The sequence below is a fragment of the Narcine bancroftii genome, chromosome 10 (assembly GCF_036971445.1).
Source record: "Narcine bancroftii isolate sNarBan1 chromosome 10, sNarBan1.hap1, whole genome shotgun sequence".
NCBI lineage: Eukaryota > Metazoa > Chordata > Chondrichthyes > Torpediniformes > Narcinidae > Narcine > Narcine bancroftii.
This window is the reverse complement of record NC_091478.1, coordinates 29,961,170-29,982,840: the sequence shown is the minus strand read 5'-3', so window position 1 is coordinate 29,982,840 and position 21,671 is coordinate 29,961,170. Positions and strand designations below refer to the sequence as shown.

The 21,671-nt window shown below is 42.5% G+C and overlaps 1 protein-coding gene across 2 annotated transcripts in view; it reads right to left on the bottom strand.

The window, feature by feature from the left end:
- The window catches only part of sh3pxd2aa (SH3 and PX domains 2Aa), a 205,028-nt gene that overhangs the window by 102,540 nt on the left and 80,817 nt on the right, over window positions 1-21,671 (bottom strand). For both annotated transcript variants that reach the window (XM_069900483.1, XM_069900484.1), the window contains exon 7: window positions 16,798-16,826. In XM_069900483.1, coding sequence (XP_069756584.1) covers window positions 16,798-16,826 — 29 coding nt within the window. The remainder of the gene's footprint in view (window positions 1-16,797; window positions 16,827-21,671) is intronic.

The following is a 21,671-nucleotide window of genomic DNA, read 5'->3' as shown; positions in this document are numbered from 1 at the left end:
CCAGTTTTATTGTACCAAAACATACTTTTATACAAAATTATACTTTATTCACAATAAATTATTAACAAAATAAAAACTTTTTAAAGTCTCTTCACACCATTATGTGGATTGTGGAGGAAAACATGGCCTCCCTGCCTGGCTGAAACTTATTCACATCACCCATCAATCAAGGTTGAATTCCAGCCACCCAATAGTGCACACCTTGCCACTGGCTAATTTAAATCACCTAGGGTCATTATTGGCTAGAAGCTCAGATCAGAACTGTATAAAACATCAATGCACAGCACATTCTTTTTCTCTGCCTTGTGGTCCAAGCCCCAGACATTGCTTCATGGCAAGTTGTTACTATGGATAACGCTGGAAGTATCACGGGTAAGATATTACTTTCAGTCTGTCATATTTTCACCTACCCTAACACTATCCATAATTAAATAAATATAACATACTATATCCTGTCTTTGATGAACACAAATGATTTTATAATTCATATTACAACTTGAAAATACTTCTAAAATGTATGGGGACATTTGCAAAAAGTCAGATTTCCATAAATCAAGTCGTCCATTACCTGGGAACCTACTATACAAACACAGAATAACATTTAGGAAAAAAAGATGTTAATATGAAAGAATAGATCAATTCCAGTGGTATAAGAGAATGCAGATGCTAGACTCTGGAACATAATAAAACTGCCAGAGACCTAAGCAGGTCAGGCTGCATCTGTGGTGGTGGAGGGAGAGAGTTAGAGATAGTCAAAGTCCTGATGCAGAGTTCCTCCAGAACTTTCCTCATGATTAAAAGGATACAAAAGGTGGATGAATGTCTAAAAATAAAGAGAAAGTAGTCAATAGGCCCTTTCAAACTGCCATGTAAAATGGGGTTAACAAAGCAATTTTCACAGTTAGCCCCCCAAGTTGCATGGCAATTTGAAAGGGTCCAATCGGGTCAACCCAATCAGGTCCCTGACCTCCCTCAGCGGTGGTCAGAGAACCCAGTAAAACTTATCTGAGCACCTCCACCGGTTTGAAAAGGGGAAATGGCCAATCTGGTTACTCTGGTGATGACAGCACTTGCGTGCTGATGTCACAAGGTCGCCCCTGGCTGAGGTGCTGCTGCAATTTGGGGGCGAGTGGGGGGGGCCGCAATCGGGGGGGGGGGAGAAAGGAGTGAAGGCGGCCGCAATGGGGGAGGGAGAGTGTGGGGCCGCGATTGGGGGAAGAGTGGGGGCCGCAATCAGGGGAAGAATGGGAGGGGGTGCAATTGGTGGGGAGAGAGGTCGTTGCTGTGATTGGGAGGGGAGAGGCCGCTGCCACGGTGGGGGGGGGGGGAGGAATGGGTCAAGAGAGAGGTCGATGCCACGATGTGCCATTGCTGTGAACACCATTTCGGCAGTGCGAGAACAATGGCTGTCAAGGAATAAAAGAGATAGACAGGGCATGAATAAAATGGTGGGGGGGGGGGGGGGGGAGGAGAGCAGAAGGCACAGGGAGAGGAGCACAAACTGACCAGCAAGAGATTATAGGTGGATACAATTGGGAGGGTAGGAGAGAAAAAAGTTGAGAAGTGAGGGGGCAGGGTTGCTCTCTAAAAGGAGAATGATGCGAAGGGGGTGGGGAGATGGAGGAAAAGAGAGAGAAATAGGGAAAGAGAGAGACTCGAGGGAAGAGGTTTTACAGATATTGGAGAAGTCAATGTTAATACTATCTGTCGGAGATGCCCAGACAGAATGCCAGGAATGCATTGCCAGTGGTGGAAGCTGGTACAATAGGGAAATTTTAAAAACTCTTAGATCAGCATATGGGTGTAAGAAAAACAGGGTTATGGGTGTGAGGTAGGGAAGGAATAGAACATTGTGGATTGAGTTCATATAGGTTGGCACAACAATGTGGGCTGAAGGGCCTGTACTATGGTATAATGTTTTAAACTGCAGTTAACTCCATCAGCTTGGCCCCATAAACAACAGAGGCAACAGGATCTCTGCCACAAGAAATTTTATGAGGGAAGATCTCTAAGATTTCTCAGGGAAATCACATTTTAATCAGGGCTTCAGAGACAACTTTACAATTCTTCCTCAGATCTACACTAAACTTTTTTTTTACTGCTTTCCTGAAACCAATCCCCATTAGTTTTAAATGTTCCTATTGTAGGGAAAAGTTTTCTACTAACCTGGAAGGGAGGGGTGGAATGGATGCAGAGGATATTCACTAGGATGTTGCTGGACAGGAGGGCTTGTTTTGTAGGGAAAGGTTAAAAAGGCTAGGCATTTATTCCCTATAGCAGAGGAGGCTCAGGGTGATCTTATAAAGGTTTATAAAACCATGAGGGCCATGGATAATGCAAGGGTAGATGATTCTAGAAGAAAAGGGTAGAGGTTTAAGGTGAGAGAGGAAAAAATTAAGAGGGACATCCCTTGGGCATTCATCCCTCCTTCTCCCACAGCGGCATCTTCTCCTGCAGCTGCAGGATGTGCCCACACCTCCTTCCTCAGACATGACCACAAACAAGCCTTTCAAGTGAAGTAACACCACAGGAGTGATTTACAGCATCCGGTGCTCCCTTTGTGGCCTTCTCTACATCGGAGAGACTGGGCGCAGATTGGGAGATCGCTTAGCTGAGCACCTTCGCTCAGTCTCCACTAGTGACATGGATTTCCCAGTAGCCAACCATTTCAGTTCTGTGTCATACTCCCACACTCACATGTCCGTCCACGGTCTTATGAACCATCCCACCAAGACCACCCACAAATTGGAGGAACAACACCTGATTTTTTTCTGTCTGGGCACTCTCCAGCCAGATGGCATTCACATAGACTTTTCTGGTTTCCCCTGATCTCCTTTTCCCCCTCCCCGCTTACCTTCCCCTTTCCAACTCTCCTCCCTCCCTTCCTCCTCCCTTCACCCAGCCATCCCTCTTCCCCTTGATCGCTGCTGTTCTCTCCCTCCCTTCTCCACCTATCACTTCCAGCCTTTGCGACCACAGGTTCCCCCCCCCCCAACTTTTTTTTTGTTTGGACGCACGCTGACATTTTTCCATACATTTATGAAGGGCTCAAGACTGAAATGTCGATTTTGCATTTTTACCTTTGCTATATAAAGGACAGTGCTTGACCTGCTGAGTTTCTCCAGCTTTGTGTTTTTACATTATTACCTCCTTATCTACCTTTGGCCTATTCCCTGCCTTAACCACCTTATCTACCTTTGCTGCCACCTACAGGATCCTTGAATTTCTACAACAAATATTCCTCGAGCAATGAAAAGCTAAGCACTCAGATCAAGCAGTACCCCTGGAGACATGCACAGTTAAAGTTTCAGTCACAGACTTGAAAAAAAGGAATCCTGACCTGAAACACTAACTGTCCTTTCTCTCCAAGGACGCTGCCTGACCCACTGAGTCCCTCCAGCTTCTTGTCGTTTGCTCAAGATTGCAGCATCTGCAGTTGCTTGTGTCTTCTGTACCTGCACACTCCCAAAGCTGTCATTTTGAAATAATTTTTTTTGTATTTTTTTATATAATAGGAGCCAAAATTGCAGATCTCTCAGAAGATAAAAATATTTATGGAATTGTGAAATTGGTATTAAATAACAATGAGAAGAACACAGGAAAGATATTTAAAGTAAAGTGGCACTTACAACATCAATAAGATAAAGGAATTAATCACTAACCTCAAGAAAGGAGGCAGAGTCCACACATTCACTTTAATGGCGTCGAAAGAGTAGCTAGCTTCAAGCTCTTGGGATAAAATATCTCCAAAGACCCGACCTAGAACAATCATGTGGTGCCAATGTCTCAATTTTTTTTAAAGATTGTCAGGTCTCCTTGTCCCTCAAAAACTTCGAGTTGCACCACTGAAAACGTACTTGCTGAATGCATCACAGCATGGCAAGGGAGCTGCTCTGCTCACGATGTTCTAACAGACAGGTTTGCAAGAGCTGTTGGGGAGCAAAACTAGAATAGCAGGGGGGGTTGAAATTAGGGTGTTATGTCAGGGAATGGAGCTCTCCTAGAGTCAGCTCATCAATGCAACTGTGAAGAAGACACACAAATGTCTCTTCTTTCGAAGGAACCAGAGATTTGCCATGTCGTCAAATATTCTTATCAAACTTCTAGTACACTGTGGAAAGTAAACCGAGAAACACAAATGAATCCAAACTTGAGCAAACAAAGAATTGCTGGAAGAACTCAGCAGACCAGGCAGAATCTGTAAGTAGGAATTGTCAGTCAACATTTCAGGTGTGAACCCTTTGTCATGACTGAGATAGAATGAGTGAAATTACATATATAAAGGCGAACGACACTGGGCAAAGGCCCAGAGGTGACAGACATAAGAGAGAGAGGTGGAAAGACAGGTTGAGGAATAAACCAATGGGAAGCAGGCTAAGAAAGAATTGTTGGAGAGAGAAATAAGTAAGTAGTTGTCATAGACAATGAAGAAATGGGAACCGTGGAATCAGATAGGGTAGGGATTGGCTAAAATTAGAGTTAATGCCATTAGGTTTGTGGGCTAAACTTGAGCTGTTGTTGCCAATCATTTTAACTCCCTAACCTAATCCTGCAGTGACATGTCTATCATTTGCCTCATCCATCAGACCATAAGACATCGGAACTGAAACAGGCCATTCAGCCCATCGAGTCTGCCCCGCCATTTAATCATGAGCTCATCTATTTCCCATTCAGCCCCACTGTCCAGCCTTCTCCCCATAACCTTTGATCTCCTGGCTATTAATTTAACATTAATCTTTGCCTTAAATACACCCAATGACCTGGCCTCCACAACCATCTGCAGCAACAAATTCCACAGATTCACTACCCTGTGGCTGAAGAAATTCCTATGCATTTCTGTTCTATGTGGTTGCCCTTCAATCCTGAAGTTCCTCCACCTACCTTGGTTTCATCTGCAAACTTGGCCACAAAGCCATTCATTCCATAATTCAAATTCTTGTCCTAGACTCTCCCACCATGGGAAACAACCTTTCTATATCTACTCTGTCCACGCTTTTCAACATTCAAAATGTTTCAATGAGATTCCCCCTCATTCTCCTAAATTCCAACGAGAGCAGGCCAAGAGCTATCAAATGCTCCTCTGATGATAACCCTTTTATTCCCGCCATTATCCTTGTGAACCTCCTTTGAACCCTCTCCAATGTCAGCACCTTTTCTTAAATGAGCCCAAAACTGCTCACAATACTCCAGTGCCTTATTAAGCCTCAACATTGCATCCCTACTCTTGTGTTCTATTCCTATTGTAATGAATCCCAGCATTGTATTTGCCTTTTTCACCAACATCTCAACATACAAGTTTTCCTTCAGGCTATCTTGCATGAGGACTCTCGGGTGCCTTTTGGGAATTTTCATCTTTCTCTCCATTAAAAAAAAAATTCTGCCCTTTTCTTTTTTTCTACTAAAGTGCATGACCATATACTTTCCAACATTATATTTCATTTGCCTCTTCTCTGCCCATTCTCCTAATCAATATAAATCATTCCGCAGCCTCTGTGTTTCCTCTACACTACCTACCCCCCCACCCCCCACCCCCACCTACCTTCGTATCATCTGCAAACTTGGCCACAAAGCCATTCATTCCAGAATATAAATCACTAATATACAACTTTAAAACATAAACCACTTGAAAAGAAATGGCCCCAACACTGACCCCTGTGGAACACAACTCGCCATTGTCAGGGCAAGGCTCAACATAAATTTGAGCCACAAAACATCATTAAAACTAACAACACGACCATTGATTTCTCTAATTTGAGGTGACCCCATTCCAATCTGATTCCATTGCTCCAATCTTTTCTTTATACCTACTCCTTTACTGATCTTTTCTCTTTTTCTTTCCCCACTCTACTTCCTAATGGTTTCTCTCCCAACCTCTTTCCCCATCTCTCACAACTCCTCTCCAATATTCTATTACCTCTGGGCCCCACTCCTGCCTTCCTTTCCTGCTTTATCTATATTGCATCACAGCCTAGTTTGGGAATTCAATTGCTCAGAAATGCAGAAGCAATTTACTCTTTTGACTTTAGCGCCTTTAATGTGGACAGGGGTGTGGTCTCTGCCCCCTCTCCTGAAGTCAGTGATCATCTTCTTCTTCTTATTGATATTATTATCTTGAAACCATCTCACTACACTTGCAATATCTTTCCTTGTATCTCACCTTATTTGATAACTGGACCACGAATGTGGTAGAAGGAGAGGCTATGTTACGTATTAAAAGACATTCAGACAGGAACATGGACAGGAAAGGCTATGTGGGCATGTCCAAAATGAACGAAGAGTCTGTTCTGGGCTGCACAATTCCATGACTCTAAAATAACCCTCTTCCTTATTCCCCTCTGTACATCCCAGTGTCGTGTAGATATCTGCATGGAGGTATGAGATTTTCCTATCAGTCCCACATTGCCTTATTGATCAAGTTGTTATTCCAAACTAATCCCATTTTCCTATATTTAGAACATGATTTTCAAAATCTTTTTAACATTAAAATTGCATCCACTTCTTTTACTTCCTATGGTAGCTTGTTCAAAATATGGACTGCTCTCTGTGAAAAAGTTACCCCTCAGAATTGTTTTATTCCCCTATTATGCAAGAATCAATGAGTAAAAAAAAATCTATATTCCAGTTAAAAACAAGGATTGTATGGGTGGAAAGAGGCAGCCTTGGATAACTAAGGAAATAAAGGAAGACATCAAATTAAAAGCTCACTTACACAAAGTTGCAAAGAATAGTGGGAAACTGGGAGACTGGGGAAAATTGCAGTCAGGGGGAAGAGTTGCAACAGGGAGACACAGTCAAAAAAGTGACGAACACAGGGATAAAGGTTTTGTATTTAAATGCACACAGCATAAGCAACAAAGTGGATGACCTTGTAGCACAGCTACAGATTGGCAGGTATGATGTTGCAGCAAAAGGATGGATGTCATTGGGAGTTTAATGCCCAAAGATACACAGGTAAGGAAGGATAGGGGGTGGCATGGCTCTGTTGGTAAGGAATAACATGAAATCGTTAGTAAGAGATAACATAGGATCAGAAGATTTCAAATCATTATGGGTTGAGTTAGGAAATGGCAAGGGTAAATGGACACTGTTGGCAGCTATGTGCAGATCTCTAAACAGTAACTGCAATGTGAACACAAATTACAAAAGCAAATAGAAAAGACATGTCAAAAAGGCAATGTTATGGGGGATTTTAAAATGCAAGTAGATTGAAAATTTCAGGTTGGAACTGGTCCTCGAGAGAGGAATTTGTAGAAAGCCTATGAAAAGGCTTTTTAGAGCAGCTTGTTGATGAGCCCACGTGGGGATCAGTTGTACTGGATTGAGTGCGGTGTAATGCACCAGAGATGATTAGAAAGTTTAGGGTAAAGGAACCATTAAGGGGACAGTGATCAGAATAAGATTGAGTTCAATATGAGATTTAACAAGGAGAAACTAAAGTCAGTCAGATGTGTCAATATTTCAATGGAGTAAAGGGAATTACAGTGAATGAGCAAGGAACTGGCCAAAGTAGAATGGAAAGGGGGACTAGTAGGGAGGACCACAGATCAGCAATGGATGGAGTTTCTGCAAGAAATGAGGAAGGTGCAGAATAAGTACATATTAAAAAAAGAGGAAACAAATGAATGGAAAAAAATGTCACAACTGTGGCTGACAAGGGAAGTCAAAGCCAACCCAAAAGCACAAGAGAAGGCATACAAGGAAGCAAAAATTAGTGGGAAGATGGAGGATTGGGAAGTTGATAGTAGTCAGAAGAGGTCATTGGACTGGGTGGTAAGGGTCCTTGATGAAGGGGCCGCTTTCTTGAGACATCATCTCTTGTAGATATCCTTAATGGAGTGAAGACTAATGCCCACGATGATGCTGGCTGAGTTCACAATGCTCTGACACCTTTTCCTGTCCTGCACGTTGGCACCTCCATACCAGACGTTGATGCAACCGGTCAGAATAACTATAGTATGAAAGTAGGCCAGCAAACAATATTAAAGAGTAAAAGAGAGATAAAAGTTGTTATAGGACCACTAGAAAATAATAATAATGGGAGACAAGGAGATAGCAGAGGAGCTAAATGAGTATTTTGCATTAATATTCACTGTGGAAGACATTAACAGTGTGCTGGATGTCGAAGGGTATCAGGGAAGTGAGTGAAGGAACAGAGGCAGCAAAATGGAAATTGTAGACCAGTTAGCTTAACTTCAGTTGTTGGGAAGATGTTGGAGTCAATTGTCAAAGAGGAGATTACGGAAAACTTGGAGGCACACGACAAGATAGGCCAAAGCCAGCATGTTTTCCTTAAAAGGACTATCTTCCTTGACAAATCTATTGGAATTCTTTGAAGTGACAAGCAGGCTTGAAAAGGGAGATGCAGTGGCTGTTGGGTATTTGGATTTTCAGAAGCCTTTTGACAAGGTGCTGCACATGAGGCTACCTAACAAGATCCTATGGTATACCAGGAAACATGCTGGAAGCAGAGATTCGGAATACAGGGATCACATTTCTGGTTGACTGCCAGTTGTTCGTGGTGTTTCACGGGGGTTGGTGTTGGGGACGCTTCATTTTATGTTGTCTATCAAAGATTTAGATTACAGAATGAATGGCTTTGTTACCAAGTTTGCAGATTATTCGAAGGTAGGTAGAGAAGCAGGTAGTGTTGAGGAAACAGAGAGGCTGCAGAAGGAGTTAGACAGATGAGAAAAACAGGCAGAGAAGTGTCAAATGAAATATAATGTCCTAAAGTGTACATCATGGACTTTGATACAAGAAATAAACAGGCAGTCTCTCTTCTAAATGTGGAGAAAATTGAAAATACAGTACCCAGATGCAAAGGAACCTGTGAGTCCTTGTGCAGGGTAGCCTGAAGGTAAACTTGCAAATTGAGTCAGTGGGGAAGAAGGCAAATGAAATGCTGGCATTCATTTCAAGAGGAATAGAATATAAGATCAGGGGATGTGATATTGGTGATACCTCACTCTGAGTATGATGAGCAGTTTTGTATTCCTCCTTTAAGGAAGGATATGCTGACATTAGAGAGGGTTCAGAGGAGCTTCACGAGGATGTTTCCAAGAATGAAACGGTTATCATTTGAGGAAAGTTTGAAGGTCCTTGACCTATACTCGGAAATTAGAATGGAGGGGGGGAACTCATTGAAACATTTTGAATGTTTAAAGACGTGGACAGAGTAGATATAGAAATGTTATTTCCCATTGTGGGTGAGCCTAGGACAAGAGGGCACAACAGGATTGGAGAGTGGCCATTTAGAACAGGGATGCATCATAATTTCTTTACCCAGAGGGTTGTTGTGGATGTCAAGTCATTGGGTGTATTTAAGAGATTGATAAGTTCTTGATTACCCAGGGCATCAAAGGTTATGGGGAGAAGGTCAGGCAGTGGGGCTGAGTGGGAATATGGATCAGCTCATGATTAAATGGCGGGGCAGACTAGATGGTTTAAATAGCTTATTTCTACCTCTTTGTCTTATGAGCTTATATGTACTGTGTATAGTGTGTGTGTGTGTGTGTGTGTGTGTGTGTGTGTGTGTGTGTGTGTGTGTGTGTGTGTGTGTGTGTGTGTGTGTGTGTGTGTGTGTGTGCGCTCATGCACCGTGGTCCGGAAAAAAATGCTATTTCATAGCATTATATATGTAGAGTCAGATGATATGAGATGTTGTTCCTCTCTGGCAGTGGAGAAGGTCCAGGATAGACCTGGGCAGTCTTCAGACCAATGGTATGAACATAGAACTTTATTTCTGGTACTTTTCTTTTCTGTGATCCTCTGCTCTTCCCCTTCCCTCTTTTTTGGCCCCTTTCCTATCCCCCACCCATTCTCATCTCCCTTCTTCTTTGGTTTCATCTTTCTCCTCCCCTTCTCCCCAATGCATTTTTCCACTTTCTCCTCTTACTCCCCCCCCACCCCGCCCGCCCACTACCCGCACCCCCTTCCCTGTTCTCTCTCTTCTCTCCCTATCCAATCCCAGCACTGGTAGTTTTTGTCTCTAATCACCCACTCCAGCCTGTGTGACTCATCCTCTTCCACTGACCCCTTTGTGTTTCTTGCTTCTCTCCCCCTTTGTCTTGATATCTACCAATCCACTGCCAGGGTCCATCACAATTCTCCTGTTCCTGATTCATCGGGAGTCCCCACCTCTCCAATTTACACATCTTTACTACATTTAACCAGTCTCGATGAAGTTTCAGCTGGCAACATCGGCCATTCTGTTTCTCCCACTGATCCTGCTCAACCCGCTGAGTACCTCCAGATTCCAGCATTTGCTTCTCCTTTGTGTCTCATGTATTAAATTGTTCTTTTTCAGTCTTGATCTCAAATCAGTTCAAACTCACAGGTTTCTTCCTTGATCATGAATACTGCTATTATTGCCGCACCCTCTTTCCACATACCAAAATCTACCACGGGGTTTGCTGGCAACTTAAACTATAATTTCATCCACACATCTAATTGAGCATGCTGGCAGACATTCTAGCTGCGCTCTGATCATTCTAAATTTAAGTTACTTTTGCATCTCATTCAGTGTAGGGGTTTGGCTTAATCACATGGACCATGCAGACTTCACCATGGTGGAGAAACAAAGCTTAGATTTGCACAGAATTGTAAAATGTGCTGCTCCATAGCTAACCTACTGTGTTTGTAATTCAGATAACTTTGGAAGTTGTTCCTTGCCAGAATTGAGTGTATGAACTTCCATATTTGAAACATTTAAGCAGTTTATGGATAAGTATATTATTGATGATGGCCTCACAAAGATAAGCGTATACAGAGCCGTTGTCATACCCACACTCCTGTTCAGCTCCGAATCATGGGTCCTCTACCGGCACCACCTACGGCTCCTAGAACGCTTCCACCAGCGTTGTCTCCGCTCCATCCTCAACATCCATTGGAGCGCTCACACCCCTAACGTCGAGGTACTCGAGATGGCAGAGGTCGACAGCATCGAGTCCACGCTGCTGAAGATCCAGCTGCGCTGGATGGGTCACGTCTCCAGAATGGAGGACCATCGCCTTCCCAAGATCGTATTATATGGCGAGCTCTCCACTGGCCACCGTGACAGAGGTGCACCAAAGAAAAGGTACAAGGACTGCCTAAAGAAATCTCTTGGTGCCTGCCACAATGACCACCGCCAGTGGGCTGATAACGCCTCAAACCGTGCATCTTGGCGCCTCACAGTTTGGCGGGCAGCAGCCTCCTTTGAAGAAGACCGCAGAGCCCACCTCACTGACAAAAGGCAAAGGAGGAAAAACCCAACACCCAACCCCAACCAACCAATTTTCCCTTGCAACCGCTGCAATCGTGTCTGCCTGTCCCGCATCGGACTGGTCAGCCACAAACGAGCCTGCAGCTGACGTGGACTTTTTACCCCCTCCATAAATCTTCGTCCGCGAAGCCAAGCCAAAGAAGAAGAAGAAAGTGAATACTCTGATATCCAGCACTTATGGAGATTTGTAGATGCTAGGTAAGTGAATTTTCTGGTTGCTTGAGATGGTGTGTTGCGTGACTGGTGAACGAATGGCAAGATGTGCCAATTTTAAAATTGCTTTTTTAAAAATATTTAATTTCCACAATTTCTTTTTCTTGGTTGTTTGTATTCTGGTTAACAGGGGTTTTACTGTAGATTCTGCTGACAGGCAAAGTGCAAGTTAAACACAGTGCAAATAGTACAGTGGGCAAAAGTCAGGATTTTAGCCATACTGCAAAATGATGCCAACAGAAAAACAGGGGCTACTTCCAACTTAAACCAATAGCCAAATGGGAAAGTAAAAGAAAAAAGTAAAAGGATACTCCAAATGGAAATAAGTTAAGCATAAGCCAAAGGAAAAGTGAATAGATAGGAATTGCAAGGTTTCGTAGATAACAGGAAAATAACTGGCATAGGAGTCTTCCTGTACCTTTAACTGTCCTACAATTCTATGCCCTACTCATACATCACCTCTGTACTTGCAGAACTATACTTGCTCCTGGCTAATTTAAAAGTTCTGCCCCATTATATAGGAATTTGGTCAACATTTTAACCCTAAACTAACAGCAGTGAAGGCTGGATACACTAAGGCAGTGTGTGTGAAAGGCAAAGAAGTATTGTTTCAGATCAAAGAGGCTTTGTCAGAACTAAGAAAGAGAAAAATACTATTTTGCATGGCAGAGATGGTGGGGAAGAGATGGAACAAAGGGGACATCTCTGATAAAGTGAGGCCAGGCTTGGAGGGTTGATGATCGGCTGCTGAAGAAGCCATCTGGTCAAGATGTTAGAAAAACAACAAAGCTGCCAAATGCAGGTCAAACCAGCTGGAAGTGTCCACACAGTTCATGTTCATGGAAGGGAAAGAGAGTTAGTATTTCAATGAATGACTGATAGCAAAATTGGCTGGTTCTGATACAGTGAAGCTGAATTATAAACACGAAGGAAATTATAACACAGGTGGAATGGTTGGTCTAGAAGTTTTCAGAACACTATTACAGCGCCAGTGACCCAGGTTCAAATCTGTCGCTGTCTGTAAGGAGTTTGTACGCCCTCCCCATATCTGTGTGAGATTCCTCTGGTTGCTCCAGTTTCCTCCCACCCTTCAAAAACATACAGTAATTGAAGGTTACTTGGTGTATTTGGGCAGCATGGGCTTGTGAGCCAGAAGGGCCTGTAACCGTACTGTATGACTAATTTTAAAACTATGCACCTGGTGTTAAATTTTTACATTTTAAATTTAAATTTAGACATACAGTATGGCAACAGGCCTTTTGGGCCCACGCCGCCCAATTGACCTGCATTTTTGAAGGGTGGGAGGAAACCGGAACATATGGAGCAAACCCACTCAGACACAGGGAGAACATACAAACTCTTTACCAACAGTGCAGGATTCAAAATCCAGTCCCAGAAATGTTAGCCAATTCAGGCCTGGGAAAAATCCTCTGGCCATCCACAAAAACAGTGCCTCTCATTATCACTCACTGAACCTATATCTACATCCCTCTGCATAATTTGCTTTTCCACTCACTTTTGAGTTACCAGAAAACTTAGATACACTCCATTCAGTTCGCTGTTCCAAATTATTAATGTGTATCAATAACAGTTCCGAGCCCTGCACCAATCCCTGCAGCACTCCACTGACCTCTGATTGGCACCCAGAGAAATACCCATTTATCCCAACTCTTTGCATTCTATTAATTATCTAATTCTCCATCCATGCTGCTATATTACTCCCAACACCATGCACCTTATTTTATGGCAAGTCTATTTTGCAGCAATTTACATCTAACATTGAACACCAGAGCACTACCAGCTCTTTGGCCCATGATATTGGCCAACATATATAAACCTATTCTAACCCTTCCATCGTTCACATCCATAAAAAATGGCTGCACTGGCAGAGCTGCTAAAAATCAGTGCTGCTGCTGGGGCAGACACAGGAGAGTGGGGAAGGGAGATGGAGCGCTGTTCCAAAGGGTTATCCTGCCTGGTCCTGATGCCAACGGCTCCATGCAGGTTTTAAACCTGTTAAAGGAGCTGACGGTGGGTTTTTTCAACCCCAAGATGGCTATGTCTGTGCTACAGACCATACAAAATGGTGATCATGGAAACAGACCAGTGAGGTCAAAGAATCCACACAGGCTGTAGGCTGTTGGAGATTGGCTCATGGGAACCAGGTATCGGAATAGTGATTCGAAAAGATTCTGAAGGAAAGAAGGACTCCTGAAGGGCCTTGGGAGCTGAAGGATTCTTGATGGTGTCAAAGGTTTGGATCTGGAGCTCGGTTTGCCAACAGATAGAACAGGGGTCTGTACAACTGCAGAGGCTGCAGGAACACTGGAGGTGAATCCATAGACATTCAGTTACACAGGGCAATGGTCATTGTGACTGCCTTACAGCAGTCAAAAGTTGAAGTATATCATGTATGTTACATTTTTATGCATTATTACGTGACAATAAATGGAACCTTAAATCATAACTCTATGTCTTTTAAGAGTCTTTTAAATATCCCAATTGTTACAGCTTCCACCACCACTCTAGCGTTCCAGACACCCACCACTCTCAGTGTGAAAATACATACTTTTGATATCTCCTGTAAGCTTTCCTCCACTCACCTTAAACTGATGTTCTCTGGTATTTGGTATTGTCACCCCAGGAAAAAAGTGCTGGCTGTCCACCCTATCTATGCCCTCTTAAATCTTATACTATTAAGTTGCCTCTCAACCTCCATCACTTCGAAGAGAAAAGTACTCGCTCATTCAAATCTTTCCTCACAAGACACGTTCTCCAATTCAAGCAACTTCCTGGTAAATTTCCTCTGCATGTTCTCTGAAACTTCCACATCTTTCCTGTGATGAGCCAACTAGAAATGAACACAATATTCTGTGTGTGGTCTAATCAGAGTTTTATAGATTAACAACATTATCGCACACTTTTTGAACTTAATACCCAACTAACAAAGGCCAGCACACCATACACCTTCTTAACAACCCTAACAACTTAAGGCATCTATCAACCTGGACCCCAAGATCCCTCTGTTCCTCCACACAGCTAAGAATTCTGTTGTAAACCATGTACACTGCCTTCCATTTCAATTTTCTAAAGTGTATCACTTCACATTTATCAGAATGAATGTCCATCTGCCACATCTATCTACAATGCCTTCAAACCTTTGTGCTATCTGCAAACTTACTGACCAAACCCTTCAACTTTGTCCAAGTCATTTATAAAAATCACAAAAATTCCTCTGGAACATCTCTACTCCCTGATGACCAGGAAGAATATGTTCCACCATCCAAAGGAATGGAAGTTTATGGAATTTCCCATCAAAGAGAGCTGTAGATGCTGTTTCACTAAATGTATTCAACAGAGAGATCAATAGCATTTTAATTATAAACAGAATCAGAGGATGTGGATTGATTGATTTTGGGAGGGTGAGGATAAGGCTAAAGATGGGTTGTGATCTTGTAGACCACGTCCATATGGTATAGGAGTAGAAATAGGCTACTCAGCCCATCGAGTCTGCCCCACCATTTAATCATGAGTTGATCCATTTCCCCACTCAGCCCCACTGTCCAGCTTTCTCCCCATAACCTTTGAGGCCCTGTCTAATCAAGAACTTATTAATCTTTGTCTTAAATACATGGCCTCCACAAACACCGGTGGTAACAAATTCCACAGATTCACCACCCTCTAGCTGAAGAAATTCCCACACATTTCTGTTCTAAGCGGATGCCCTTCGATCCTGAAGTGGTGCCCTTTTGTTCTGGACTCTCCCACCATGGGAAACAACTTTTCTACATCTACTCTGTCCACACCTTTCAACATTCAAAATGTTTCAATGAGATTCCCCCTCATTCTCCTAAATTATAATGAGTACAGGCCAAGAGCTGTCAAACACTCCTCCTATGATAACCCTTTCATTCCCAGAATCATCCCTATGAACCTCATTTGAACCCTCTCCAATGTCAGCACATCTTTTCTTAAATGATGAACCCAAAACACTTCACAATACTCTGTGAGGCCTCACCAGTGCCTTATAATGTCTCAACATCACATTCTGCTCTTATATTCTATTCCTCTTGAAATGAACGCCAGCATTTGCCTTCTTCACCACTGTCTCAATGTGCAAGTTTATCTTCAGGCGATCCTGCACGAGGACTCCCAGGTCCCTTTGTATCTGTGTATTTTCAATTTTCTCTCCATTTAAAAAAATAGCCTGCCCATTTATATTTTTTCCTACCAAAGTGCATGATTGTACATTGCATGACATTATATTCCATTTTCCACTTCTCTGCCCATTCTCCGAATTTGTCTGTCTTTCTGCAACCTTTGTGTTTCTTCTACATTACCTCCTCCTCCACCTATGTTTAAATCATCTGGTAAGATAATGGATGAGTTGATATGTCAGGGTACAGATGCCACATGTGCAACACAGGAACAGGAAGAGAGGAGGAGAGAGATATCCTGTTGATTAGGGATGATGTAAAGTAAGTGCTTAGGGACTATGTTCTTAAGGGATTATCCAGTGAAGCTATGTGGGTTTAACTTAGAAACAGGAAAGGAATGATTATTTATTGGGACTTTTTCTATTCCCCCAATCATCAAGGGAAATTGCAGATGGCTGCAAGAATCATGGGGTAGTATTACTGGGAGATTTTAATTTCCCTTATATTGAATGGGGTGGCCATCTTACAAAGGGGTGGAATTTGTTCAGTGTCTCAAAGAGTTGGCTCAATCAATTAGTTTTCCAAGATGGAGCAAAATTAAGTGGGAGAGTGTTCCTCAGTTCATTGTCACTGAATTCCACAGTATCTAAGTGTTGCTTTATTTTTCCTAAATATTGTCAATCATTTTTTTTTAGCTTTCAACCAGATTGATTCATTTAAAAAAGCAGACAAGAGACCACACATTCATCAGCATAATCTTAGCAAAAAAATCCAAAGGAATAGATTGAAGCAAATACTTACTTTTGGTTCACCTGCAGACAATAAAGAAATGAGGTGGTTAACAGTGCAAGGCCTTGCTTTAACAGCTTAATGGCCCTGGGAGAGATAATACTGCCTGCATCATTCTGTGTGTGTTTTAAGGTGTTTGTGAAGACTGAATTTCTGTGATGCTGAGGTGCACAAATAGACTCTACTCAAAGTATCCAATCAAGTGCAGAGTATAAATCAGCCAGTCAGTGCGATCACCAGCTGCTATTGCCTCCAGTATGGAGTTAGTTGCTCCACAGCACGGACCTAGCTCCTTCCTTCGTATGGTTCTGAAAACAGTGTTTGAAGACCTCATTGCCACATATATGAACAAAATCAAAAACAAACACTGCTTACCTGATTTCTTCCTCGCCCCTCCACAATCTCTGTAAAACAAACAGCAGCACAGGGACATGATTAGTGGCAGATCTGTGGGAGAGGAGGCCTGAGCATGTACCTGCAGCTCCTTGCAGTTTTCTTCCTCGCTCATCATTCAGGCACAGAGATGGAAGAAACTTGACTGAAGCACAGAACAGCCGGCAAGAGAAAAATAGCTCAACTGCTCCAACAGTTGTTGCAGAATCATGTGATCTGCCTGAAGATCATACCATCTACTGTTTAAAGGGGCTTGCACAGATTTTCAGTAAATCCAAATTTACTCCAATAACAAATTACAAAAACATATTTGAAAACATAGTCAGTTTTAAAAATCTTCAGCTTTCAGTTACATTGTCCAATGTTTTCATAATCATACAGCCTTACATTTCAGTCTTTGAAAATTACAGAGAAGAAATCGTCCCTCAAAGTGTAAAAACAATGAAATGCCATCAGCTCTCTTTGGTCAGAACACAAATGCTGAAGAAGCTCATCAGGTCAATCAGTGCTCGCAAAGATACATCACCAACGTTTCGAGCTTGAGCCCTTCCTTCATCAAGGTATGGAAAAATGCTGCCAGGCGCCTGCCCACATATCATCCATACCTTGATGAAGGGCTCAAGCCTGAAAGGTTTGTTATGCATCTTTATCTTTACCACATAAGTACACTGTTTAATTTGCTTTGTTTCTCCAGCATTGTGTTTTTACTTCAACCAACTTTTTTGTGATACTTCCAGCTCTCTTTGGTGGCAGGAGTTGAAATTTGAAAATGCATCTTCACGTTCAGACAGAACATCCAGAGTATTAATTCAAATCATAAACAATAAATCATAAATCATAAACAATTGATTAACTGTCGATCCTGAAAAAATAGTTTTGCATCCGCTGACCAAGAGAATGGGCCCCATTGTGACAGGGCTACAAGCTGCCTGGCTCCAAAAATTCATGGCCCAAGGTTAAAGAATTGTAATGACACTGACCTCCCATTATCTACTCACAGGAGTCAGAAAGGGCTCTCTGTTCCCAGTATGTGGCGTTCTAGAGAGACAGAGATTTATTCAGAGCCTAAAAATCAGCATGAGTGCTCAGGCATTTAACAACAACCATTTGCTGGAGGCACATCTCCTTACAGGACACACTCTCCTGTTCAGTTCCAAGTTAGTAAGTAGCACCTGCAAATGAGGACACCTAATTCCCTATGGTCTCAGCCTCACTGACGCACCAGATAGTCCATTTCATGGCTGTGTAATTTTTTTTTTTCTCCCCATATATCAGACCTTCTAATCTAAACAATTTCCTGGTAAATCTCTTCTACTCTTTTTACAAAGCCTCCACATCCTTCCTGTAATGGGGCAACCAGAGATTCACACAATACTCCAAGTTCAACCTAACCAAAGCTTGACACAGCTACAGTATGATTCTTCCACAGGTCCCACCAATCTCAAACACAATCATAATGATCCAAGCATCTGAAGCTCTCCTGTACCAGTTCTTTAGCTCTTCATTTATCTGTCTTCATATCCCATTTCCACCCTCACTGGAGTGTTATAAATTTATAAACAATTCTGAGATAATGGCCTAACTTTTTAAACTTCTGCTCAACTCCCAGGGTAGTGGAACAAATGGCAGAAATTAAAGTAGTGGCGTTTGAGATTATTTACCCAAATGTCCGGAACTCTGGGCCGGTCCCAATGGATTGGAAGACAGCAACTGTCACGCCAATGTTTTAAAAAGGATGCAGGCAAAAAGCCAGATCTATAAGCCATTTAACTAACCATCTGTCATCAGGAAAATACTTGAAGCTATCATTAAGGAAGAAATAGCAAGACATCTAGATTAAAAATGTTCCATCAGGCAAAAAAAAATTAGATCATTGGGTAGATGCTACTACTAATATACTGGAGATCTTTGGGGATAGAACAAGAGCAGTGAATAGACGGAACAGGTAGATGCTATCTACTTGGAAGATATTTGATAAAGAAGTCATTTAGAGCAATGGTTGACAGGTTCTTCGTTAGTAAGGGTGTCAAAGGTTTTGGTGAAAAGACAGGAGAATGTGGTTGAGGAAAAATACATCAGCCAAGATTTGAATGGTAGAACAGAATGGATGAGCTGAATGTCCCGATTCCACTTCAAATTTTATGGATTAGATGCCATACTAAAGACTTATCCAAAAGGTAAAGATGCATGGAGTTGGAGGTAAAGTACTGGCATGGATAGAGGATTGGTTAACCAACAGGAGGCAGAGTGTAGGGATAAATAGGTGTTTATCTGGTTGGCAAGTGGTGAGTGGAGTGCCACAGTGGTCGGCATCCAACTGTTTGCCATTTTCATTTGTGATTTGGACCAGTGTTGCATATCTAAGTTTACCGATGACATTGCTGACTGAACCATCAAACATTACAGCACAGAAAACAGGCCCTTTGGCCCTTCTAGTCTGTGCCAAACTATTATTCTGCCTCATCCCACTGACCTGCACCCAGTCCCTATCACTCCAAACCCCTCCCATCCATGTCCAAATTTTTCTTCATTATGAAAATTGTGCTGGCATTCACCCCTTCAGCTGGAAGCTCATTCCACACCCCCACCATTCTCTGTGTGAAGAAATTCCCCCTCTGTTCCCCCTAAACTACTCCCCTTTCAACCTTAACCCATTTCCTCTGGTTTGTATCTCGCCTACCCTCAGTGGAAAAAGCCTACTTGCATTTATTCTATCTATACCCATCATATTTTTTTTTATACTTCTATCCAATCTCCCCTCATTCTTCTACCCTCCGGGGAATAAAGTCATCACCTGATTAACTTTTCCCTGTAACTCAGACCCTGAAGTCCAGGCAACATCTTCATAAATCTTTTCTGCATCCTTTCAATTTTATTATTATCTTTTCTGTAGTGACCAAAACTGCACATATTACTCCAAATTTGGCGTCACCAATGTCTTGTACAGCTTTAAAGTAACATCCCAACCCCAATACTCAATACTTTAATTTATGAAGGCCAATAAGCCAAAAGATCTCTTTACAACCCTATCTACCTGTGACGCCACTTTCTGGAAATTATATATCTACCTTGGTTTGTCCTTCCAAAATGCAACACCTCACACTTGTCTGCATTAAATTCCATCAGTCAATTTGCAGCTCATTTTTCCAACTGAATCTCGATCCCTCTGCAAGCCTTGAAAGCTTTCTTCATGGTTTGCTACACCTCCAATCCTTGTGTCATCTGCAAGCTTGCTGATCCAATTTATCACATTATCATCAACATAGATGACAAGCAGCAGTGGACCCTCCAACGATCCTTGAGACACAACACTAATCACAGGCCTCCAGAGGCAAATGTCCTCTACCACATAGAACATTACAGCACAGTACAGGCCTTTTGGCCCACAATCTTGTGCCAATGTACATAAACCTACTCAACAGCATGAACTTTCCCTACCTCACTCCCATAACCCTCTATTTTCTTGTATCCATGTGCCTGTCCAAGAGTCTTTTAAATGTTCCTATTGTACCAGCCTCCACCACCTGCCCTGACAATGCATTCTAGGCATTCACAACTCTCTGTGCAAAAAGCATACCCTTAAGATCTCCCATAAACGTTTATCCCCTCACTGATACAGACAGTCTCTGGAATTTGCTACTGACGCTCTGGAAAAAGATGCTGGCTGTCCATCCTGTCCATGCTTCTCATAATCTTGTACATCTCATCCTTCTTCACTCCAAAGTGAAAAGTCCTAGTTCTGTTAACCTTACCTCATAAGATACGTTCTCCAATCCAGGGAACACCCTGGTAAATCTCCTCTGCATTCTAATGTCTTTGGAGACCCTAAATCTCTAAAGCTTCCACATCCTTCCTGTAATGAGGCAACCAGAACTGAACACAATATTCCAAATGTGGTCTAGCCTGAGTTTTATAGAGCTGCAACATTACCTCTTGACTCTTGAACTCAATCTCCATACTAATGAAGGCCAGCATACCATAAACTTTCTTAACTTCCCTATCAGCCTGAGCAGCATCCTGGAGCGATCTATGGATTTGAACCCCATTCTCTGGCTTATTCTATAAAGCCAATGTCGAATCCAGTTTACTACCTCACCATGAAAAACAAGTGATTGAACCTCCCTGGCTAATCTCCCACGTGGGATCTGCAGAGAGATATAGGCAAGTTAAGTGAGTGGACAAGGGTCGAGCACAATGCTTGTAAATGTAAGATCACCTACTTTTTAATTTCTTTTCTTTATTTAGACATATAGCACTGCAACAAGGCCCTATTTATACCCCATTAACCTTCAACCCGGTATGCTTTTTTTTTGAAGGGTGGGAAGAAATCAAAGCCCCTGGAGAAAACCCACACAGCCTTGGGGAGAATGTACAACTCCTTACAGACAGCATGGGATTCGAACCCAGGTCCGATCCTGATCACTGGCGCTGTAAAGGCAATATTATTTAAATGGTGAAAAATTGCAGCATGGTGTCATGCAGAGGGATTTGGGAGTGAGAAGCATGAATCACAAAATTCTGTCCGTGGCATGTTGTACTTTCAAATCGAGGCCCTTCGCAAATCGGTAGTCTCTAATCAGATGGCATAAATATTGATTTCTAATTTCCATTAACCCTCTCCCCCAGTTTCTTACTTTCCCGACTTCTGTCTCCTTTCCTCCAGCTCCCCATCCCCTTACTTTCGCTCACCTATGGCCATACTAGCCTGAAAATGCCTGATCTTATCTGATCTCAGAAAGCTACCCTTCTTTGTCCTCTGACCTCTTCCCTCAATACTTCACAGCTTCTTCCTCTTGTATGCTCTCACCTGTATCCACCCATTACCTCTTAGATGCTAGTCTTCCTCCCACCTCTCC